The sequence below is a fragment of the Drosophila montana genome, unplaced genomic scaffold (genome assembly GCF_035044405.1).
Source record: "Drosophila montana isolate Dmon_TW-CO22-7 unplaced genomic scaffold, ASM3504440v1 contig_1761_1, whole genome shotgun sequence".
NCBI lineage: Eukaryota > Metazoa > Arthropoda > Insecta > Diptera > Drosophilidae > Drosophila > Drosophila montana.
The window spans coordinates 699,416-724,049 of NW_026996690.1; the positions used below are offsets into that span (position 1 = coordinate 699,416).

The window sequence follows — 24,634 nt, forward strand, 5'->3', positions numbered from 1 at the left end:
GTAGGAAAAAAAAGGTTGTAATTTTGTTTAGTGTAAGCAAAGTAATAATAAGTTGTCAACGCATCAGATGGACGCATGGGATTATTAAGCAGTCCGTTTTTAGAATGTACACACACAGTTCAAGGGCACATCTACTGGAAACCTAAATATAGGTACCTTACCTACTGCACATCCTTACGCCCACCGTTCTCTTCTGATATTATTTCAATTCCAACTTTGTAATCTTTTGAATAAGCAGCTGTAATTTGATCGAATTAAGCATTTTGCCCGTACGTGGGTTACTTTTGAGACGTTTTCGTGGTTGTAAAGGAAATCCCAAATCCTTTCTAAATAATGTACCCTGTGCAACAGCACTTGCTGCGGCTGCCGCAACCCCTGCCCCTGCCCCACTCAGCGCAGCTCTGTGCCCTGTGCAGCTTGACAATCTCTTCGATTACCGCTGCCTGCCGTGGTGACTGCGCTAATTTCGAACATGATACGCAGAAGGCCACAGTTAAGCACCTTACGGTTACCGCTATGCAGATATAATCAAATCGGCTATCAGTGAAAACTTCGCGACTGCCTATAAATAGCTTGATCAGCCCAGAAACAGTATCATTCGACATCTGCTCTTGCTTCTGTAAAGAACTCAGCCAAATCCCAAAAGCAACAATATGGCATTCAAGGTGAGTAACACTATGGACAATGGATACACTTATGTGTGCTAATGGATTATCTCGCCGCTTTCCAGTTTGTTTTCGCACTCGCCTTCGTCGCCGTGGCCAGCGCTGGCTATGTGCCCGAGGCCTATCACGCAGCTGGTCCAGTTGCCACTTACGGTGCGCCCGTGGCTGTGGCCCAGAAGGTGGTGGTCAAGTCCGACGAGACCTACGATCCCCATCCCCAGTACCGTTTCTCGTACGGAGTCGATGACAAGCTGACCGGTGACTCCAAGGGTCAGGTGGAGGAGCGCGATGGTGATGTCGTCCGTGGCGAGTACTCGCTGGTGGATGCCGACGGCTACAAGCGCACCGTCCAGTACACCGCCGATCCCGTCAACGGCTTCAACGCTGTGGTCAACCGTGAACCTCTGGTCAAGACCATTGCCGCTGCCCCTGTCGCCCACTATGCCGCTCCCGCTGTCGCCCACTATGCCGCCCCCGCTGTTGTCAAGACGGTCGCTCCAGTTGCCCACTATGCTGCTCCAGCTCCAGTGGCTCACTATGCCGCCCCAGCTGTTGTCAAGACTGTTGCTCCTGCTTACTCCACCTATGCTGCCCCAGCTCAAGTGGCCCACTATTCAGCCCCAGCTCAGGTGGCCCACTATGCTGCCCCAGCTCAGGTGGCCCACTATGCTGCCCCCGCTGCCCACTATGCCGCTCCAGCTGCGCACTACGCCACCTACTCCGCACCAGCCGTCGCCTACCATCACTAAAATGTTTAATTCTTGTTTTTATTCGTATATAGAATCGTTGTTCATATTACAGTACATTTATTTATTGACCTCGACAATAAAATCAATGCATACATGAAATATAATTAACTCTTTCTGTTTCCATTGATCGGTAAGCAAGCAAAGATGCCAGCTATAAGTATTTACAGGATATACCATTCCGGACTTATCGCATTTGATTTCAAAATAGCATTAACCGATTACACCCACACTCACATGTGGTTAGCTTTCGGCAAAAAGTGTTGCCAATTAAATTTGGTTCGACATTGAAATTCCAAAGTCAGGTAAGGTTTTCAATTACGGCCCCATTTGTTACACTAGCCAACAATCACCATGAAAATTAAGTAATCCCATCAACAAACAATGTATCAATACTTATAGCCGTGACTGTGGCTATCTCCGTGATTTAAGTAGCCACAAGGGGAATTCATCTGAAACATATATATAGATATATACCATTCTTCGATCGTGATTCCGGTTGGTGTTTTAAGGTTCATTTATATTTAGCAAATTGTTGCCGGCTTCGGCATTTCCCATTCCGTTCCAAACATGACTCGCTCTATTTTACTGGAACTGGTTTGCCACTGGCCAGACGCACGTCACACCCGGCCAAAGAGATCAAAAGTTCTATTACCGTTTTTTTATTGACGTTTGAATAATGGTTGAGTAATGGGATTGAACCTTTCTCGCACTTAAATCTGATTTTTAATTTAATTATATTTTGATTATCTGTAAACAGGGCGGCGATCACTTAAATTAAGTGAATTGAAATTGAAATTGAAAGTCTGTGAGGTCAATGAATTCTTGCAAGAACTCAAAAACTTTACTTGAACTTGAGTTATATCTCAATACACAAACAGAATAGCAAACTGAATTTTTACTGCAGAAACCTCATGTTGTGAAAGGATTTTGGGGAATTCCACCCAAAAGTGTAAAAAAATCGTGGAAAATGGATGTATGCAACTTTTCCACCATCCGATCAGTTCTTCCTCATTTTCAAATATCTTTGTACAAATTAATTTGAATCCTGCTTCACACATTTCGCAAAATTTATTCCTCCATGGATTTGTGGAATATTTCTAAAATCTCTATCATTTCTATCTAAGAAATGACCTTTAATGAAATTCTTTCGATTTGAATAGCGACCTATTTAGCATTACATCATTTTGCAAAGAGTTAAGTCACTTTACGCTTTATGCATGCATGTGTGTGTGTGTGTGTTTGTGTGGGCTTGTTGTGGCATGATTGAGCACTTATGCCACAAATCGATAGTAACAAAATATATAGAGAAAAAAAAGCTTCAACCTGAAAGCTCAGATATTACATGTCTGACAACAAGACGAGAGTCTTGGACATGGGCCCGGTGCCCGATGCCCGTAGTATTGGTGAGTAGCCACTTTTTTTCAATATTTTTGTGGCTTTTTGGGTCATTGCAGTACGCCAGCTGGACAGCTAGTGAGTAGGCAGTGTGTGTGTGTGTGTGTGTGTGTCTGTGTGTATGTGCGTGTGTGTGTCAAGTGCAATGCTGGCATCGATCAAGTTGTCTTTATTGGGTTACTTACATGACTCGACTCGGCCGCAACCCGACCCCGATCCCGGTTACTATCGAAGCCAAGTTGCTCGCCTAAGTCTTTTGTTAGCTGCGTGTGTTTTTGTTTGCCGGCTATTTCGTACCGCCGTCCGTCTTCCATTCATAACAATGGCAACGGTCCGAGAGCGAGTTGGCCAAATGGGTGTGACTCGTGGGTGCAAATCGGCAATGGATCGAGCGGCAACCCGTTTGGTAACTGATGAAAAAAATCCATACAAAGAGAGACATGCAAATGAATTAAAATTCAAATTATTTGTGTAAAACTTACGAAAAAGTGAAAGAAAGGCCAGAAACAATGGAGATTGAAGCTCTGGCCCTGGTGGCCACCATCAAATTTCGTCTATAAATACAAATGCAATTGGTCTTCCATTATTATTCACAGCACGGACTTCGGCAAAGGAGTACACAGCGTTCACAGCTCAGTCTTAATCTTAAAACCTTATAATCCAAGCAAAATGGCTTTCAAGGTGAGTCCAATCATCCCAGGTGTAAGAAACATTTTAATCATCATCTCCGTTTTGCAGTTCGTAGCACTGGTCTCCCTGATCGCGGCCGTATCGGCTGGTCTTATTCCTGTGGAACACCACGAGCAGCCACAGCTTTATCACGCTGCGGTGCCGCAGCAGCAGCACGTGATCTACCAGAAGCCTCAAGACATTCACGCCCACGCCCACGCCCATGAGGTCTATCCCGATGATCCCCATCCCAAATACAACTTTGCCTATGATGTGCAGGATGCTGTCTCTGGCGACTCCAAGAGCCAGGTGGAGTCCCGTGACGGTGATGTGGTGCAGGGCGAGTACTCCCTGGACGATGCCGATGGCTTCCGTCGCACCGTGAAGTACACCGCCGATTCCGTTAATGGATTTAATGCAGTCGTCCATCGCGAGCCCCTGTCGCACACACACCACAAACTGGTGGCAGCTGCTCCAGCTGCACCCGTCCAGTATCACCATGCCGCTCCCGCCTATGCTGCGCCCACCTATGCCGCGCCCACCTATGCCGCTCACGCACAGCCCACATACAATGTTCACCACGAGCACGAGCCCCAGCACCACCAGCACCAGGAGCACTATGCCACCTACGAGACTGCTCCAGCTACTCATGATGCCCACGACTATTATCATCACTAGAGCTGCGACTTGCGCCGACGAAAGAATTATTGCATCTTCCATTTCACGTTTCCATTGCTAAGCATATCTAGATCCATAGGCTCTGTTAAATAGTTCTATTGTAAATATTTTAATAAATTTATTAATGCATCTAAATTGTGTGGAAAAGGTTATTTATTATCGAAGGATATCATATATTTGAGATCTGATATGATATAGGCGATAAAATGCCAAACTAAGCTGAAGAAGAGGAGGTCTTTGAACTTCAATAGCGATTTCAGAAAGTAGAAGCTAGCAGTTAGCAGTGCTCGGCCTAAAGATCCCTGTAACCAAATTAAAGAACACTAAACTAGAATGAAACATTTTGTACTTTGTACTTCTTTCTTTCTTTAAAAGAGCACTATAGTTAGCATGTACATATATTGGATAATACATTTTAAAGAATGGCAAAAACTGAATAACTATTGTTTTCAATATATTTTAATTATTGCAGACAAGCGGGCAAATTTTAATTTAAAAAAATATTTATTTAAAATAAAATATTTATATTTTGTTATTATTTTTTTTAAATAAAAATAATAATTATGTTAAAAAAATATATTTAAAAAAAAATATTTTTAAGTTAATTTATAAGTGGAATTCCTGAAACTGATTAAGATTTAATATAGATATTTTTGAACAGATGGCAGCTTACAGCACAGCTGATTTATAATTGGTGTAAAAGTAAACAAAGGCACAAAAGCACAAAAAAAACAAGTAAGAGGTTCTAGTCGGGAGCCCCCGACTAGGGAATACCCTGAACCCTCTCCTTCCAACAGGCGATAGGTACAAAATGAAAGATACTTGATATATATATACTACTCTAGAAGCTACATGTCAATTTTGGTGACTCTAGCTCATATTATTTACCAAAATTTCCCAAAAAACAGGATTTCGATATCGACTTTTATCGATTACTTGGAAACGAGGCAAGTTATCGAATATCGGAAACAAGCTCGATCTGCGCGGGGACTAGGAGGACCTACAGCTAAACTTTCAAGTCTCTAGCTCTTATAGGTTCTGAGATCCTTGCGTTTATACATACGGACGGACGGACAGACGGACGGACGGACAGACGGTCAGACAGACGGACATGGCATTTTCAATGGGTTCAGGGTATAAAAAAGAAAGTATGAAAAATCGGAAATCCTCCTATTAATTATAGTTTGCTTGCCTAATACGTAGTTTTTCGCTGCAATATTCACATTATCAGCTATATTTCTATTTCCATATTTTTAACTCCTTTTCATGCAATAAATAAATAATTATTAAAATTATTATAACTAATGTTGAGAAGAAGAGAACGTTCACAGAAGCAAGCAAATGAAATCAAATCTAAATCAGTTTCAGAAATCAACGTTTTTAGATATATGTAGTATATTTTTAGTATATATAGTTAAGTAAAAGTGTAAAAATAAAGCAACTTAAATGGATTTTAAAAATTTATATAATTACAATGGTAACGTTAGGTTAGATTAAGACGACAATTTAGACAGCTGCTTTGATCATTCTCAACTTTAGTTAAAGATATAACTCAATGAAAATGCTTCCACGGATTAAATGGACTATCAATTACTTAGGTATCAATTGGGCAATTGTATAAAAGATCCGAATTTCATCAAGTTCTTTCCCTACAAGGCCTTAAACATGATTAGCCGCATTAACAGTCAACAATCAGAGCATACACTTATGTATGTATGCGATGTGTAATTTATATAGTTTAGCTCTCTGTATAGCTAGCTCCATATGTTTTTATTTTCGCATTTGAGTTAACCGGTTTGGCATGCCAAAAGTATCCGGTAGCAACAATGGCAGTTTTTTTGCAATTGTAATGTCGCGCACACAAATTGAATGTCAAGTAGCCGCGGGCAGATTTTGGCTGCGTACTTGATGGTTGGGTAGATCGGAGTCCGGAACCTCGACGGTACATGCGTCCATGAGCATGAGCAATGGTATGTCCAATTGCCAGACAAGCAAGACCCAATTTGCTCCACATTCTTCACACAAATGCCCAAACGTATTGCGTTCGCCCTGCACTCAATACTTGGCCTGGCCCGGCTCGGCCTTTCGCTCCTATTTGTTGTGTGTAATTTGCTTAATAATAATGAGCAGCCGCAGCAAACGCACAACCTCGGGCATGCACTTGCCGAGCTCCAAATGCCGTTTGCTCTATAAAAACCGCAGACTGCTCAATTTCTAATCATACTGCAGACTTCGCTTCATTCGATAGCACACGCTTTCAGTCACACACCAAGCTCTTCAAAATGGCATTCAAGGTATGCGTATCTGGAGTACCCTTTGACGTACTGCATCAGCTTATGTAATACCCCCTCCTCTCTAGTTCATCGCACTCTTCGCTCTGATCGCCGCCGCCAGCGCCGGTCTCCTGCCCGCCGCACAGGTCTACCATGCTGCGCCCGCTGTGGCCCACTACGCCGCACCCGCCACCGTTGTCAAGACAATTGCGCCCGTGGCCCAGCATGTGATCACCAAGGCGGCCGAGGAATACGATCCCCATCCTCAGTACAAGTACGCCTACGATGTGCAGGATGCCCTCTCTGGTGACTCCAAGAGCCAGGTGGAGGAGCGCGATGGTGATGTCGTCCGTGGCGAGTACTCCCTGATCGATGCCGATGGCTACAAGCGCACCGTCCAGTACACCGCCGATCCCATCAACGGCTTCAACGCTGTGGTCAACCGTGAACCCCTCTTCAAGGCCGTTGCCGCCGCCCCCGTTGCCCACTATGCTGCTCCCGCTGTGGCTCACTATGCTGCTCCAGCTGTGGTGAAGACAGCGGCTCCAGTTGCCCACTACTCTGCCGCGCCCGCTGCACACTATGCCACATATGCCGCTCCAACTGTTGTGAAGACCGTCGCCCCGGCTTACTCCACTTATGCTGCCCCAGCCGTCCATGTGGCTCATCATTACTAAATGCCATTTTGTTATATGTGTTGACTGAAACTTGCCAAGTTTAAATAAATTACAATAATTCGTTTACCTTTACCTAACATTTGGTTGTACTCTTCCTAACCGTCTGCTTAGTTTTGGAAGCAATTAAATCTCTTAGGTGGACTAAACGGTATCTCAAAAATAAGTAGGATTTCGCTAGAGTGCCCGACTTTTATCGAAGTTTCAATCATTTTAATTTTGGGATATTCGTACAGAGGAATGTAGAAAACTAAGCAACGATATCAACTATTTTTGTAATATTTTGATATGATATCTCAGATATCAGTGACATTTGCAGCTAGGACACGAAAATGACTTTGTTTGAGATTCAGATAATACGTAATTTCGGAACTTATTTAAACTATATCATTTTTAAATAAATCACATTCTCAAAACATGTACATCTAATAGGATTAACTTATTGTGACTAACTACTGCGTACAGCATTTTTATACGCATTTCATTGCCGACTTACAATAAAAAATGTTTGAGCTTACCGTTCTAACAGACTTTCGGTTTCAATTAAATTCACTTAACTTTTATATTTTTGGATTTTTCAATTTTCTCAAACAGTTTAATTATAAGTTCAAATCCGTTATACAACATGGAAAGAATGGCCAGAATTATATAAAATTGAAATATTCTTCATCTATATATACTATACGAGAACCTATATCCCAAGGTTGGTGTCGAGTTATGCTGAAAAATCCGTATCTCAAAATTTATATTTATCGATATTATGAAAGCGGTAACGGATATTTAAACATATGGTATACAAAAATATATATATTGAACTTTGAAGTCTCCAGCTCTTATAGTTTCCCAGATCGGTTAGGCAGACGGACATGGCTAGATCTCATCTCAGTACACTGATCAAGAATATATATAATCGAAGGAAGCATCTATTTCTGCCTGTTACATACTTTCTCACAAAACCATTATACCATGTTGCCCATTTTCAATGAGTTCAGGGTATAACATCAGTAATAGAACTTTTTAACTCTTTGGCCGAGTCTGACGTGCGTCTGGACAGTGGCAAACCAGTTCCTGTAATATAGAGCGAGTCATGTTTCGAACGGAATGGGAAATGCCGAAGCCGACAAAAAGCCGTCAAATCTCAATTGACTCTAATAGCAAAATCTCAACCGGAATCATGTTTGACGCTGCATGCAGCCTAAACAGTTTTAACACAGCCAATAAAAAAGATACATCGATTTGATATGTTTACTAAGGTAAAGATTGAAATCAAAGAGCTACAGGCACTGCTAAAGGTAATGATCTCTGCTTGTTGATGGTATTAGTTCATTTTCAAGACGATTGCTTGGGGAGTGTAACAATTGGAGCCATAATTGAAAACCTTACTTGACTTTGGAATTTCAATGTCGCACCATATTTAATTGGCAACAGCTGCGGCCAACAGCAATTCAGTTGGGCGTGTGGGCATAATCGGCTAATGTTACTTGGAACGCGGTTCCAAAAAGGCATATCCTGCTTTAAATTAAAAGTCTTGTTTCTTGAAATTAATTTTAACATTTACTCTTCCATATTTAACTATAACAAATCAGCTAGAGTAACAACAATATTAATGATGGTAAGCAACAGCTGGCGCGGCATATGTGGCATAGTGGCCAGCTGGGGCTGCATAGTGAGCCAAAGTGGGGGCAGCATAGTGGGCAACGGGGGCGGCGGCAACGGTCTTCACAACGGGAGCAACGGCAACGGCCTTGACGAGGGGTTCACGGTTGACCACAGCGTTGAAGCCGTTGATGGGATCGGCGGTGTACTGGACGGTGCGCTTGTAGCCATCAGCATCGATCAGGGAGTACTCGCCACGGACGACATCACCATCGCGCTCCTCCACCTGGCTCTTGGAGTCACCAGAGAGGGCATCCTGCACGTCGTAGGCGTACTTGTACTGAGGATGGGGATCGTATTCCTCGGCCGCCTTGGTGATCACATGCTGGGCCACGGGCGCAATTGTCTTGACAACGGTGGCGGGTGCGGCGTAGTGGGCCACAGCGGGCGCAGCATGGTAGACCTGTGCGGCGGGCAGGAGACCGGCGCTGGCGGCGGCGATCAGAGCGAAGAGTGCGATGTACTAGATAAAGAAATTCCCAAATTTGTATTCCACAATACGCTGCAAAAAAATGTCTTTCAGACATACCCTGAATGCCATTGTGTCTGAGTTATGTGGAGCTGCTCTTGAGGGCTGAGAGCAATTTGAACTGTGATTGCTGCTGCTGCTTGCTGTAAGCTTATATAGAGCGATCCACCTGCCGAATCGGGGTCTGCCTCTTCGTGGCCGAAGTCGCGTAATTAGTGCAATTCATTTATGCTAAATATGTGTGGAAAATGTAACATTAAAAGCGAGTGTGAGTACATTGTGCACCAAACACATACATAGATAGCTACGAGTCATACGTATTTAATGTTTTGTGTGTTGTCATCTAAATAAATTTTATTTACTGGGGGTGGACGAAAACTGGTTTTTTGAATGAAGCTCCACAAAGATGAAATAGTTAATCCATCACAAAAATGTTGACACATGCGCAATGCATGGCTAATTGTTATAATTAAAATATTTAAAACAATTATTTCGATTTAATTACAATGAACATTTTTTTGAATGGGCTAACATGTTTTTATTCCACATTGCAGCACATAGTACGACCAGAATAAGTTGTGCTACAGCTAAAGGACTCTTTTAACTTTTCTTTTAATTTTTTCGACTCTCGAAATATTTAACGATTTTCGTAGCTATCTATTGTAATGTTTGCTGTGAATATTATCGAGTATCTAAATAGTCGGCCCAATCTATATAATTATGCGATACAGTTTATACTCTGTGTTAAATCCGTTAAGTATTCAAAGGGCAATTAAATAGATTTGATTTTTGATATCTATTAGATAATCATAATTTTAATAATTTAATATTTGAAAATTAAAACCTTTGCTGACATACAGCAATTTATTAGTAGATAAATTAACCATTTTTATTCAAAAACGTATATAATAAATTGAGCTGTTTAAGTAGACAATTCGATTATGAAATTGCACAGTCCATTTATTACTGATTCCAAAATACAAGTTTGATGAACTGCTGAGTTGTTCACGAACTCAGCGTTACTTTATAATAGGAATAATTATTTTATGACTCAGCTAATTAACTTATCAGTTTCTTTACAATCAGCATTGAAGAAAAGTGTGTCAGACTGCAATTCCATCCAAACAACCTGGCAGTCAACCTGCTTGATAACAGCACAACAATTAAACGACTCAAAGGGAAGCACCCTCTTGACCTTCCTTGAGATCAAGAGACACAACCTCCTCCCCTTTTCCCTACCCAAACCTTACCTAACTACTTATCACATCCACACCAAACAAATTTTGTAATTAATGTAGTATCTATCTCTTAATCTAAAAAACGAGATATCCATATGTTAACGTAATATTATAAAATTAAATAAAATCGATATATTATATAATAAGAATTCTTAATTAATTTTTCCACTCTATCTTCTGAGAAACACATTTAAATTAATTAAAATATGAATAAAATAGATTAGACTCTGTTATTTGTTAATAGACAGCCCAAATTGTCAGCGAGTTACTAATATATTTAAAAATATATTTAATACAATACTCAATTGTAAGTCAATTCGCATATTTTTTTAAATCAAAAATTGTTTTTGATTATTCGCACACCATCAATTTGAAATGGATTTTTCTTTGTGCAATAACTGTAAACTGTAAGAGGCATAGTTAAGGAGCCAGAGCATATATGTATAAGTAATATGCACTATGGGTTTTTAATTAAAGATTCCCATTTATACGACTGGCCGAGCTGGAGAACTGAAGAACGTACGTGACAATTATACGTGATTAGCTTTTGGCAGCGTCCACCCGCAAGTGCACTTTCAATATCAGCGCGGGGCTGCGAAGCGCCAAAAATGAATTCCAATTAGGTGTCATCAATGTCAGCGAGTTGACTATATAACCTTATGGCCGCAGCTTGGTCAGACATTCAGTGTTCAGCTTCTGCTTCAGACAGCACCGAGTTATCCTCCAAACAAGTCCCAACGAAATGGCTTACAAGGTACAAGCAGCGGCTTGCAGGCACATGGATTACGCAAGGATACTAATCTCTTCTTCAACATTCCTCAGATCGCATTCGCACTCGCTATGCTCGCCGTGGCCCAGGCGGCCGTGCTGAGAACTGTGGCACCCGTTGCCGTTGCACCCGCACCCGTTCTGGCCAAGACCGTTGAACTGGAGGAGGTTGATCCGCATCCCCAGTACTCGTACAGCTACGATGTGCAGGACACCCTCTCCGGCGACTCCAAGGGTCATGTGGAGGAGCGTGATGGCGATGTGGTCCGCGGCGAGTACTCCCTGATCGATGCCGATGGCTTCAGGCGCACCGTCACCTACACCGCCGATTCCATCAATGGCTTCAATGCGGTTGTGCGCCGTGAGCCCCTCGTTGCCGTTGCTGAGCCCGTGGTTAATGCTGCTCCAGTTGCTGTATCCGCGCCGCTCGTCCGCTCTGCTCCTGTTGCCGTCCCCGCACCCCTCGTCCGCTCTGCGCCAGTTGCTGTATCCGCGCCGCTCATCCGCTCTGCTCCCCTCGCGGTTGCAGCTCCTGTTGTAAGAACCGCTGCCATTGCTGCTCCACTGAGATACACCGCGCCAGCCTATGCCGTTAGGAACTTGTAATTTGACCTGACCTAAATTGTTCTCCTGCTTATGATTATGATTATCAAACTAAATGTGATTGTTCTTTTAAAAATGTTGTTGTTTTTCTTGAACATAATGGGACTAGAAATTCTAGTTGGGTTTCATTGTAAGATTTTCTTGGAAGTGTAGTTTCCTACAAATTTTAGAAAACCTAAAAACTCTTAAATGTTCTTGATTGCAAACTCCACTTCTGAGAGTTTCTTTAATTAAGAAATGGAATTTAAGGACTGCATTTTAAAAGCTCCCTACAACTAAAACAACAATGCAATGAATTTGATGATTACAATAGCGCCAGTTTAAATAATAAAAAACTACCATTTGCCACCCAGTTGGCAAAAAAGTGTTAATAAAACTTTTATGTATATGCATTTAATTCGATATCGGCCTCAAGGTGAAATTGTGAAAGCGCCAAAGACACGAATTGCCCGCGGTCAAACAGCAGCAATTGGAGAGGGTGTGGCTGTGTGTGTTTGTCTGTTCGTGTGGTTGTGTATTGGACAGCATTTACCTATGACACTAATCTGCGCACATTTACATGTCGCAGTTGTTGCATAAATAAATACTATATGAATTTCGGTGCGTAATTACCTCGCTCGCAACAAAAATAAATACGAGTGACAAAAATATGTTGTGCAAAAGCGAAAAAAAACAATAATAATATATAAAATTCATTTCGAATTCGCGAGTTACATTTGGAGTATAAAACCAAGTGGTGGGCAGTCTGCAAATCATTCCACAGCTTCTCTGCTTTCGTATCACTGTTCCGATATTCGCCAAGCCCTCAAGCTCACTCGCCATGGCCTTTCAGGTAAGCCTCGTCTTTCATTGCGTAATTCGCCGGGTCCTTGATTTGTATATCCATATCCTTGCAGTTCTTTGCCATCCTTGCGCTCGTTGCCGCCGTCAGCGCCGGCGTACTGCCCGTCCAGCAGGTGTATCATGCGGCGCCCGCTCCAGCTGTCACCTATGCCCATGCCCCAGTAGCTGTGGCCCATGCACAGCCTGTGCTGGCCAAGCACGACGAGGAATACGATCCCCATCCTCAGTACAAGTTCGCCTACGATGTGCAGGATGCCCTCTCCGGTGACTCCAAGAGCCAGGTGGAGGAGCGCGATGGTGATGTCGTCCGTGGCGAGTACTCCCTGATCGATGCTGATGGCTACAAGCGCACCGTCCAGTACACCTCGGATCCAGAGAATGGCTTCAACGCTGTGGTCAACCGTGTGCCCATCGATCACGTGAAGACCGTGGTCAAGACCGTCGCTGCTCCTGCTCCTATTGCAGTCGCTACCGCACCGCAGCACGTTGCCTACCACCAGCACCACTAAGTGGATCCCCCTCAGACATTTCATATACTTAAAAGTCATTTTAAAGTCCTTGAATTGAATAAATTGTTGAATATTTCTAAGCATATACAAATGAAGATTTTGAATACGTTAATAAGAAGTTGATGGGAGTAAGTTGATAGGAGTAGCGTGAAAGAAGGGATTTGAAAGGATGGAAAATAATACTCCAATTATGTTCAAAAAAAGCCAATCCCTCTAGAAGCCCGACGAAAGCTTTGCAGCTTCAACAGGACTTTCCATTATAAAAAAAGCAACAAATGTTTAATAAATATTTTTGATTGCTCTTAAAACAGTTCGAGATGGTTTTCTTGGAAAATAGCTGCATATATCTTAGTGAAGAAACATACATACATAAACATTAATGATCTAAAAACATAATTACATATTGTAGCACAGACCGCTACAGCTAATTATGGAGGCTGGCCATAGTGTCAGACAACGCTGAGATCTCAAGGACAAATGCACTCATATTTTAGATACCCTTCACAAGAAGAAGTATTTCAACAGGATGAATTCAAACAACTTATGCAATAGAGCCTCATCCTCATATGTGTTCGAATAATCCCCAAAAAGGTTACAAAATCAAAATCACGTACACAACACCAATTTACATCTCAATTATGGCAACTGAAAGATCTCACAGAGGCAGCACCTTGATACGACTGGCACACAATATATACTTTAAATCAATTTCCGACAGCACTCTGACGCAGATTGCACGCTTCCAACTCATTATGGGGAATGGAACAGCCCCAAATTTACCATCTGCCTGGTGCCGTTTACGTTTACACCAATCACCGCAAATCGATGCTGACGTATTGAATATATCAGAGGATGTACATGTGTCCATATGTAATGCACATGCAATTGCCTTACTCAAAATTCAATACATTGGGCCGCGCAAACAAGTTAAGGTCAGAGATTTGGTTTGTTTTGGGCCTTTCGCCAAGTGCAACGCCCAATGTTACGAATGTGCTGGAGAATGATTTACGTGGCTTTATTGTCTTAAATCGCAGGCATTGTCTTATCGTTCAGATAGCGACGCACAGATATGGACAGGTCGCAGCTCTTGGACTTTTACCTTAACATCTGTTCAACGCACATCCACAACACGCCCAAAAATGTCAAGGCATAGGCCGTTGGCCACCGCCGCCGCCTCTTTGTCCTCCAATTGCTGCTGGCGACAAGTGACCAGCGACTTCGAGTGTTAAGGTCAAAGTCAGGTTTTATGGTTAATTACCTCGTGTGCAGCGCTTGGAGTTGTATAGCTGTCCGGATGACATGTTCGTGTCTTGCGCCCGTTCCCATGCCTGGCCCAAAGTACAAGTACATTCAGCAGTAGCAGCAACAGTGGCTAAAAGAAGACAACGGACTACGTGCCAGACCGATTGCAATTACACCAGCAAACCGTTGAATCAACCGAGCTGGCTCTGGCTGCTCGGCCTACTGTCCGTGTACCTGGCCCATAAAACCACAAGGCGATTACAAAAGTGTGCGTAAAAACCAACACTGCGCACAAATCTAAAGCGTGTTTGCACTGCCAAACGAAAATTCAACTAATTTATTCCACATTAAATCTAAAATACTTTGAAAAAGTTCAAGTATTTTAAATTAATTTTACATATATTTTATTTATACATTTTAAAAAGGTTTTAAATTAAAAAAAATATATACCCGAACTTTTGGACAAACTAACTAGAAATTTATCTTTTTAAACATTATTTAAAAAACTTCAAATTTGTTTAGTTTTACATAAAATATAAAAAAATATATATATAAAGTATACATTTTAACACTTTTGTAAGTCTTATTTATCCGCATTTTATATATGGAAAAACACAAAAATTTAAGAATTTTACATATGTATATGTAATCCATATAATTTTTCGATATTTATTCTGTATTTTTTATTATTAATAATAAATGTATCTTTATCTTCGTATCTAATCCATTTAAAGTTTTCTAGTAATTTTCAGCTAATTCCATTCGCGATTGCATTGGATTTTAAATATATTATGTTCTAAAGATGTTTAAATAAATATCAGAAAAACCTTTCAAAAATGTATAATGCATAATTTTGAAATCGATAAAATTTAATGTTATATTTTCATATTTTCATCCTTTCTTTGAACCGTTCATTATTCGATTGAATATAATGAGTTCGCAGTTATTTTAAAAAAAAATCATTACTAATGATACACTAACTAAAAGCCGTTGATCAACACAAAAGCCACATCATTTGCCAGTCTGAGCATAATTTTGACTTGCGATTTGTTCGATTTGTTCGCATGCCGCATTCTCGGCCAACTTTAAGTGAATTTTTGGGCATCTCACGTAGCGGCAGCCGTGAATCATATGAATGTTTACATTTACGCGATTTCGTTTTGCTTTTGACGGCTTTTTTTGTAGCTTTTGCTTTTGGCTAGTTCTTTCCTCTGGTCTTAATGGCTCTTTAAAGTGGTTCAGTGCCGGACACGACCTTGAAATTTGTATCCACTGGAGAGGGAAAGTTAAATAAGTTTGTGCATGTAATGTTTTTTAATTTCTTTTTTGGAAATTTTTTGAATTTTTGTGATTACTTTGAGCCTAACAGTAACATATGCAACTCGTACTGTAGATTTAGTGGCTTACAGCTCTTCTATAGTATATTCAATTGGTAAGACGACTAAACCAAAAACTTAAGAAATGATATAGCAATATGGGTTGGTTTAACGTACACATATTCTATTCCAATATTCCGAACTATTTCCAAAAAAAGTAGCTTGAGGCTGCTGCGAAAATCCAAATATCTATGCGAAAGATTTAAAAATCAAACAACGAACTTGTTCTATGACATCACATTCTTTATTCAATAACAACTAACGGCAATTATCAGGTCGGGCAGCACCTATTTGGTCATCTAATAGGCGTACGAGATAAGAGGCGAAGCGAACTGCGTCTTGACGAAGGCTGGACCAGCGGCGACCAGAGGAGCGGCGGCCTTTACAATTGGTGCCGGGCCAGCTGCATAGGCAAAGGGAGCAGCAGCCGCGAAGGGAGCGGCGTGAACAACTGGTGCTGGGGCAGCAACGACGGGAGCGGCACGCACAACTGGAGCTGGGGCAGCCACGACGGGAGCAGCGGCCACAGCCGCGACCAATGGTTCGCGGCGGACCACAGCATTGAAGCCATTGATGGAATCGGCCGTGTAGTCCACAATGCGACGGTAGCCATCGGCGTCGTTCAGCGAGTACTGGCCCTGGACCAAATCACCATCACGGGTCTCCACCTGGGTCTTCGAATCGCCGGAGAGCGCGTCCTTGACGTCATATCCGTAGGTGTATTGGGGATGAGGATCGTATTCCTCCACCTGCGCAACGGCGGCGAAGGGTGCGGCAACGGGAACGACACCGGCGCTGGCCACGGCGATGCAGGCGGCGAAGAGAATGGTGAACTGCAAGTAGACGAAACACACACACACACACACGTTTTAGATTCACTTTGCACTTGATGGGCCACGTGTAAGGATACCAGCTGTTAATCCTTTGGAGAGCATATTCTTTTTTTTTTTGTTGTCGGGGTAGGCTGTTTGGCTTACTTTGAATGCCATTGTTTTGAGGTTTGCTTGGGTTGCTCTAGATACCGTAATTGGATGTGAACTGATTTGAACAGTGTCCAACTGGGGCTTTTATACCGCGCTCGAGGCGATGTGCCCGAATTCGTAACCAAATGCGTGCACTTGCGTCACAAAACGCTGGCGACAATACCAAAATACAAAACAACCAATACTAAAATGCCAGCCAGACGAGCAAGACTAGAAGCAATGTGGTAGGTGGTAGCTGGTGGAGCTGGTGGAGGTGGAGAAGCGGCTGTAGCAGGCGGGCGGTGCAGGCAATTGGCCAGCCGATCGGCCCAAGCACATTATTAACCAAGGCTAAGCGCACAAGTGACAAAAGCAACAGCAGCAATGACGATGATAACAACAACAACCGAAGCAACAGCAACAACCATAAAGGCATAATGCCTTCTTGATTGAATTGGACGCACTCGAGCCGAATTAATATTGGCCTCAGATACTCAGAAGTCGCATACTCAAACGTTGTGCACTGCGAGCCACTAAATCGATGCGATCGCTTATTTGTTTTCGCTTTCGAAAACCACACACACCAAACACACGCACACACACACACACACTAACACCGCACACCCATTGTGTGTAATAACGTATGCAGCGCATGCGCAAATGCATAACAACGGTTTTTCAAATTGACTGTGCCCGTGCACTTGCATGCACACACACACACACACGCACACCCTTGTCTCTTTACCAACCCAAATGGCACCTTTTGTTGCCCTATACCCGCACCACCACCCCCCCCCCCCTCCCCCCTTCCAAGACCAGCCAAACGCGACCTTAAACATTTATTAGGCGCTGGCGCTCAATTTGAGCTCTAATTGGATTTCACATGCTCGCTTTTGTTGTCGCCACCTTCCAAACTTCCGATGTGGACTCCGCACATGAAATGTGGAAACCCCAATCTTGGACTTGCATACGATTTTGTAGCTAGCCGAATAAAGGCCCATATTTATGTACTTTAAGCTCATTAGAGTTCTTATTTCGATTTAAGTTGTGACAACATTTATAGGAAATATCAATACTGCCCATCTACGCTTTAACAGGATTAATTCTATTATAAGGTACATTTTTTAAAAAAATAAATATGTCTTTAAATTTTCCTTTCCTTCTTTAACAGCATTATATCTTTTTTTAAAGCTTTGATGGCATTATTATAAAAATGTAATAAAAAAAGAAAAAAATATGGTATATTTTATTCGCGTGAGTACAAATTGGCAGGAAGAAAAGGCAATTAATCAAACAGATTAATCAATGCATCTGATTTACCAGAACTGTTTCCTAGGGGAATGTCAAGAAAAAATGTTCAACAATATAATTCATCAAATATAATAAAAGAATATACTCTGTATTAAGATTATAAGTTGGACTAGATTATTTTTTTGATTCACAAAGCATTTCGCTCATAACTCCATTTAAAATGCTATACGCAATTCTATTTAACTCGACATTTTCCATTCCACAAGAAAACATAGGTGATACATTGGGAGAAAGATTCTCTAAACAATAGAAAGAAAAACAAATTAAAAAATTGATTTGCACATTCCAAAGAAAAGGTTTCATTGAAGAAGTAAGCGTTTTCTAGTTGGGAGTGTACGACTAGAAGATGCCCTAAACTAAAATATAACAAAATCATTTTGCGTATTATTAAAATTTGACACATATATGAAAACTTGTGTCAGCCGGCTTAATGTTAGTAAATGTTTACGAATATAAAATTCAATTTATTATAACGCAGAGTTTATTTAAAAACAAAAAAACACTTTAGTCGCGAGTGTCCGACTAGAACATACCCTCAACTAATATATAACAAAATCATGCTGCGTTATATTGAAATTTGAAACACATATGAAAAATATAACAAAATCATGCTGCGTATTATTAGGTAAATGTTAACGTCTATTAAATTCAATTCAATATAAAATCGAGTTTATTTAAAAAACATTAAAATAAAATGCATGACATCAGACTTAGTTTCTCTCTCACTCTCTAGTGCTGGAACACATATGAAATGGTGTGAGGATGGGCGACGTGTATCGGCGATTTCAACAGGGCAGGCACGTGATGGGACACAATGGTGGGTGCGGGGGCTGCGTGAACAACATGTGCGACGGGCGCATGGTGTATCAAGGTGGGTGCTACATAGCTTCTAACCACCACTGGCTGGACAGGCTGCAGTTTGGGCATTGGCACAACCACTTTCAGCTGTTTGGCGACTGGTGCCGCGGCATTCAGTGGCTCACGTCGCACCACAGCGCTGAAGCCACGCTTCGCATCGGCCGTGTAGTCCACAATGCGCCGATAGCCATCCGCATCGTTCAGTGAGTATTGGCCCTGAACTAAGTCGCCGTCCCGTGTTTCCTGCTGCGACTTGACATCGCCGCTCACCGCATCCTGTACATCGTAGCCGAAGGAGTAGCGAGGATGTGCATCGAAGGTGTCTTCGCTGTTGGCCGCTTTGCGAGGCAGCAGGGCACCGCTGGCCAAAGCAAAAAACGCGGTAAACAACAGAATCTATAAAAAAATTATCTTTAAGGATTGCGCAGTTTTATTTTAGTATCAACAATCAGTGTTCTTACCTTGGTAAACATAGCGGACATTTGAGTAGAGTATGTTTTCAACGTTTTGTCCTGTCGAATGCTAAACTGACACAAGAGCTCTTCAGGCTGCCAGAGCCTTTATATAGTGCCCTGGACACAGGTTAATGGTACACTAACCCAATGCCACAATTAAGCGCCCCAGTTACCAGTCGCCCGCCTGTGATCTGCCATGCACGACAAGGTCATGATGCTACCTGTGCACACCAGACCTCCAGACGTGCGCCTAATTGGAGACGATCTCAACAAGTTTATCAGCCATCGACAGGTTTTTGGCATAGTCTGGTCGTGTAATTGACTTTTGCATCGAAGCATCGTGAAAAGGTGCTTCTGCCACCTCGCATAATAACTGCAATAACAGAAAAGTACTTCATTTAAGTCTATAGGATATAATATTTTTATTTTATATTTAACTGACTAGCTTTTAAATCGGTAATAGTTTAAACTTTTACTTCTTACTTATGCTTATCACTCTTAGTTTCTCTTAAAATGATTCTCAATTCAACAAATACTGAACTCTTTTCTTTGCACTTTACTAGTATGCATCTCGTGAAACCCTCTTCGATAATTCTAAAATGTTCAACACTTTGCGTAAATTTAAATTACAAACAAACCATTAATCTGCAGCTATTGAATAAAAAATGTTACATTGCAGATATCGAAAGCCCATTCGAAAGCCCTAGCTCGTGATTCAATAAATTTTTATGTTCCGCCTAAGAGTATGCTTTATAATTTTGCGCGTTCAGTAATTCCGAAAGATGGCGCAAAAAAAGTTATTTAAAGCTATAAATATAAAAAGAGTTAATATAAATAAATTGTTGTAGTTATTCCAATCAAAGGGGTAATAAAACATATATCATATATGCAGTTAGTGAGCAAGGGAAACAGAATATAGAGATTTTCTTAAAATTAGCTTGTGCATTTTTTATATATGTATGTATGAATACTTGCAAATATGTGTGCATATGTTTTTGTTTTATGAATGCATAAATATATCAACTTATGTATAACTGAATGTTTTATTTAATTTATTGTTTCTGTACATGTATTTACATATGTATGTATGTATGTATGTATACCAAGGGCAGACCAAACTTACTTATATCTATTGCACATCGATGCACAGCATTTTAAAAACAAATGCTTTCTTAAGGTTTAAGGCTTACGGCTTTCCATACTTATATATAAGATCTATATTAGCATTGCCAAACTAATAAACTCTATGCATCGTGCATGTGTGCGTGTACGTCGCTTTGTGTGTGATAAAACGCATGGACAGAGGAATATACAGACAGAATAATGCACGCCCAGAAGGACTGAAATAATTAAGAATAATTATATAATAATTTTTAAGGACTGAATCTTCATTATTGTTTTGAATATTATTATTAACATAATTATTATTATTATTTATATATTATGAACCTTTTCAGATTCCCTTTCTTGACACAGGTGCTACGTTCTTTTTCACAAATAATGCTTAACACTAAAACTATTCTCATTCACATTGCACATTTACTTGTGAATTCATTCATTTTATACCATTCCATTTCATTTCCATACCTTTTCATTATGTTTTAATAGTAGCTACTCTCATTCTGTCTCCATGTTACCTTTTTCGAATCCATCATCAAATATGATGGTATAGACATATTTTATTTGTGTGCGATATATGATGTGCTAAAAAATTCTTCCCGTTTATATGTTTACCGCCATTATTGGCCACATTTTTCTATCCGGTTATTCAATTTGTATAACAACACGTTCCTTTTGTCCTCTGTCAGCATCTGTACAAATTTGGCAACTGATGATTCAACTGCAGTCGAGGACATATGAAATTTCAGTATTGTCTGCTCCATGCAGCTGTCCTGTGGCTGAAGCTGGGCAAACACAAGGGTTGCGCTGGAACCCAATCGTGGTCGAAGCCACATCGTCTTCATTCCCATTGGTCCGTTTCGCTTGAGCAGCGGATAAGAGCTGTTGCTCTAGTTGTCTCGCTCTTACTTTATCCGCGTGCAAAATGAAAGAAACTCAGCAGTTGCCCCCATATTAAAGTCTTTGGCATTATTTGTTTTTTTAACATGAAAGCTTTGCATAAATTTGCATTTCAATAAGCCAAGGTCACTTGTTAATTCATTCACATTGTAAATACTGCAATAAATAAATGACTTAATGCCATCAGATATTTAAGTCAGTTACATATAAATACATACATAATTAAATGAATATAATTTCCTTTCACTTTTTGCGTATTAAGCCTAGTATTTGTTAAACGTTGAGCTGCAAAGGGTGAAATTTCAGGGAAAAAAAAATAATTCGATAAACAACCATTTTGCAATTTGCGATAAGATAACGTTACTTATTTATACCTTTCGCCCTGACATAAAGCTTTTATGTGCGCGCACGTATCAAATTTATTTAATATGAACTAATTTAGTATGTGTCTATTTTTATAGCAAAACTTCAACCGAAGCGTACATGAGCATATATAAATATACCAAACTTTTTTCCTCACTAACTGACTGATTGAATTTTATGCTATATTTATTTGATGGGTTTTTTATAAGATGGGTTTTAGATAATTCCACCCACAATTATTGCACTGTTGTATGAAACTCAAATTTAATTATGAAATCAAATCCATCCCTTAGAAGGAATATGGCGATTCAAGGTAGTGTGAGCAAATTATCAAGGAGGAATATTACGTTCAAAATTTAAAGATTCAACTTAGCTAAGGCATGTCCTATTTAAACCCACTCAGTATGTTAATATATATCAAACGCAGGCGAAGTTACCTTCATTTTTTAATCACTCTCCCAATTATGCAGGAAATTGAACATAACGTATTTTTAAATATTGCCCTACTATGCGATTCTCATGAATTTTAGTAAGACCCAAGGATGTTATGTTTCATATAAACGAGTTGTGTTGGCAATCTAAATAACTTTATTTCTGTCCATATTTTCAGTCTAATATAGTACATATTCTCTGAGCTGGAACTCTCTCTCGCTCTTTCATTTTATCCCTCCATCTCCTTCTCTAACTCTAAACCTCTCTCCACTTTATTTGTTTATTAAGTAATGTGTATATAAAAGAAATATATGACAGTAAAATAATCTGAATTTTTATAGGTACATAGTAATGGTATAATACATATTAAGGCAATTAAGAGGTATGTACGGGTTATCTCAGAGTGGGATCATACGCAAGTATAGTACTTACATAAGTTTTAAAATGCACCCATTTAATTTATAATAAGTCATGTGGGATTAAATCTATCAATCAATAAGAAGATCCACGTCTATTTGTGTATAGAAAAGAGACTCTTTCGCTGCACTTTAAAACGATTTACTTGTGATGAATTTATGCTCCAATTATGTTTTTGACCAATAATAAGCTTAAAATCGTATTAATTAAAACAATGAGGACGTCTGGTCGAATTGTAATTACATATTCAATTAGAGGAGACTCGGTTGAAGCCCAGTTAACATTTTGGCGACAGGCTCCGTCGGCGCCGGCGTCGTCTTCGGCGTCTGCCAATGCAACAGGCAACAGGGTACAGTAAATCCCGATAAGTGCGTACAATTAATTAATCATTACAGAATTGAAAACAAAACTAAAAAAAAAACCAAAAGCTGCACAAAAAATGGCACAAATATCGATTTACCCAAATATAAAAAGAAAACTACAAAATACCGCCAATGCGACAGACACAGACTCGGACTCGGACTCGGACTCGCAGCACTCGGCGCTGTGACAGTCGGCGCCAGGCAATCCATCAATTTATGCAGCGCCAATTACGCTTGTTACTGTTACTCGTCACGTCTCCAACCCGGTCGGATACGGGCAGCTGCCACTGGAAGTTAGAAAAACTTTCAAAGTCGCTTTGTAACGTGCTGTCAGCCACATGGCTGACGCCCCCTGCCCTACCCCGCATACACTGGCGTCAAGGGTTTGGTCACTTTTTTTTTGGGAACAATTGGAATGAGCTTAGTCGAAATATCAGTCAATTGTCGCCTGACCATTGACGCCTTCTAAAGTACTCGTCAAATCTAAGTGTCATACCTCCGACGGCGTCAAAAGCATTTATAGACTTTAATTATGTGACTTACATGTGACCAGTTGTCTCCCCGTCCCCTTTCCCAATATGTTAATTTAATTACTAATTAGTATAAGTAATATTACTTTAACAAATAAGGTGAGTAGAAGGTTGAAGGCACTTTATAAAATTGGTGAAAAGGATCTTATATACTCGCATTGAACTAAGCTTTTTACCTAAAAATTTTGTTTGCTTAAACTTTAATACGGAGAAACGCCTAAATTTAAATAAAAACTAAAAGCTAAATTATCACAAGTTCCATATTCCAAGGAATATATTCTTTGGAAGTCTTCTAATATTTAAGTATAAGAGGAATAGATATGTTTAACACGAAAGTTATTCTTATAAAAATAATTATAACGTTAATAATAATAATAATAATAATAATAATAATGATAATTATAATAACAATATAAATCATAATTATTAGTAATATAACGTTAATAATAATAATAATAATAAAAATGATAATAATAATAACAATATAAATCATAATTATTATTATTATTATATAATTATTTGCATTAATATTATATAAATGATAATAATAACAATATAAATCATAATTATTAGTATTATTATATAATTATTTGTATTAATATTGTATAAATATGAACCTTAGAACTTGCTGCTAATTTATCATTCTTGTGTTTCGTTTCGTAAGATTACATTTTTTCGTTAGAGACCTCATTTTCAAAGGACTTATAGCCTTAGAAAAATCTAGTCGAATTACTGCAGGCTTACCAACTGACTTGACTTCCTATTCAGAGGAGAGATTTGAGAAAACTCTATTACTTGTCATCCACATCCACTGTAACAGTAAGGAATCTTGCCAGTTTCGTTATAGTATACAATATTCCAATATTATAAGTAAATATCTATATCCGACATGAGTGGCATTTTCTCAGCCTTTGACTTTCCTTCTCACTCATGATTCCTTCTATAAATAATTTTTATTTAGTTAAGCAAGCTCAACGCAGTTTTTATATATATTTTTAATTGTTGCTTTCATGAAGCATATACTTATTAAAGTAAATTTATTGTTTGTTTAAAGACCCCAGAAATCAGATTAGATCTAATTAAAATTTTGCATTTAAAATTCGATTTGAAGACAATGG

General features: G+C 40.0%; 8 protein-coding genes across 8 annotated transcripts; 5 read left to right on the forward strand and 3 right to left on the reverse strand.

Moving 5' to 3' along the window:
- The first annotated feature begins 636 nt into the window (after positions 1-636).
- On the forward strand, positions 637-1,414 carry Ccp84Ab. The gene is made up of 2 exons (XM_064700448.1): positions 637-665; positions 731-1,414. The coding sequence occupies exons 1-2, from the start codon at positions 654-656 to the stop codon at positions 1,412-1,414; spliced, it is 696 nt and encodes a 231-aa protein (XP_064556518.1). The 5' UTR covers positions 637-653.
- A 2,064-nt stretch (positions 1,415-3,478) lies between these two features.
- Ccp84Ac lies at positions 3,479-4,156 on the forward strand. The gene is made up of 2 exons (XM_064700449.1): positions 3,479-3,490; positions 3,548-4,156. Exons 1-2 carry the CDS (start codon positions 3,479-3,481, stop codon positions 4,154-4,156), a joined length of 621 nt encoding a protein of 206 aa, XP_064556519.1.
- Positions 4,157-6,438: 2,282 nt separating this feature from the next.
- Positions 6,439-7,106, forward strand: LOC135440944 (larval cuticle protein A2B-like). The gene is made up of 2 exons (XM_064700364.1): positions 6,439-6,450; positions 6,516-7,106. The coding sequence occupies exons 1-2, from the start codon at positions 6,439-6,441 to the stop codon at positions 7,104-7,106; spliced, it is 603 nt and encodes a 200-aa protein (XP_064556434.1).
- Positions 7,107-8,706: 1,600 nt separating this feature from the next.
- On the reverse strand, positions 8,707-9,483 carry LOC135441024 (larval cuticle protein A2B-like). The gene is made up of 2 exons (XM_064700457.1): positions 9,289-9,483; positions 8,707-9,222 (listed from the first exon to the last, which is right to left on the reverse strand). Exons 1-2 carry the CDS (start codon positions 9,298-9,300, stop codon positions 8,707-8,709), a joined length of 528 nt encoding a protein of 175 aa, XP_064556527.1. The 5' UTR covers positions 9,301-9,483.
- Positions 9,484-10,749: 1,266 nt separating this feature from the next.
- On the forward strand, positions 10,750-11,872 carry Ccp84Ae. The gene is made up of 2 exons (XM_064700452.1): positions 10,750-11,220; positions 11,289-11,872. Exons 1-2 carry the CDS (start codon positions 11,209-11,211, stop codon positions 11,838-11,840), a joined length of 564 nt encoding a protein of 187 aa, XP_064556522.1. The 5' UTR covers positions 10,750-11,208; the 3' UTR covers positions 11,841-11,872.
- Positions 11,873-12,694: 822 nt separating this feature from the next.
- On the forward strand, positions 12,695-13,192 carry Ccp84Af (the record flags this gene model as incomplete). The annotated part of the gene is made up of 1 exon (XM_064700365.1): positions 12,695-13,192. A coding segment is annotated over one exon (495 nt), but the record flags the coding sequence as incomplete, so codon positions are not given.
- Positions 13,193-16,034: 2,842 nt separating this feature from the next.
- Ccp84Ag lies at positions 16,035-16,980 on the reverse strand. The gene is made up of 2 exons (XM_064700456.1): positions 16,785-16,980; positions 16,035-16,640 (listed from the first exon to the last, which is right to left on the reverse strand). Exons 1-2 carry the CDS (start codon positions 16,794-16,796, stop codon positions 16,107-16,109), a joined length of 546 nt encoding a protein of 181 aa, XP_064556526.1. The 5' UTR covers positions 16,797-16,980; the 3' UTR covers positions 16,035-16,106.
- A 1,829-nt stretch (positions 16,981-18,809) lies between these two features.
- Positions 18,810-19,420, reverse strand: Edg84A (Ecdysone-dependent gene 84A). Its single transcript, XM_064700366.1, has 2 exons — positions 19,400-19,420; positions 18,810-19,334 (listed from the first exon to the last, which is right to left on the reverse strand). Exons 1-2 carry the CDS (start codon positions 19,418-19,420, stop codon positions 18,810-18,812), a joined length of 546 nt encoding a protein of 181 aa, XP_064556436.1.
- Positions 19,421-24,634: the final 5,214 nt, after the last annotated feature.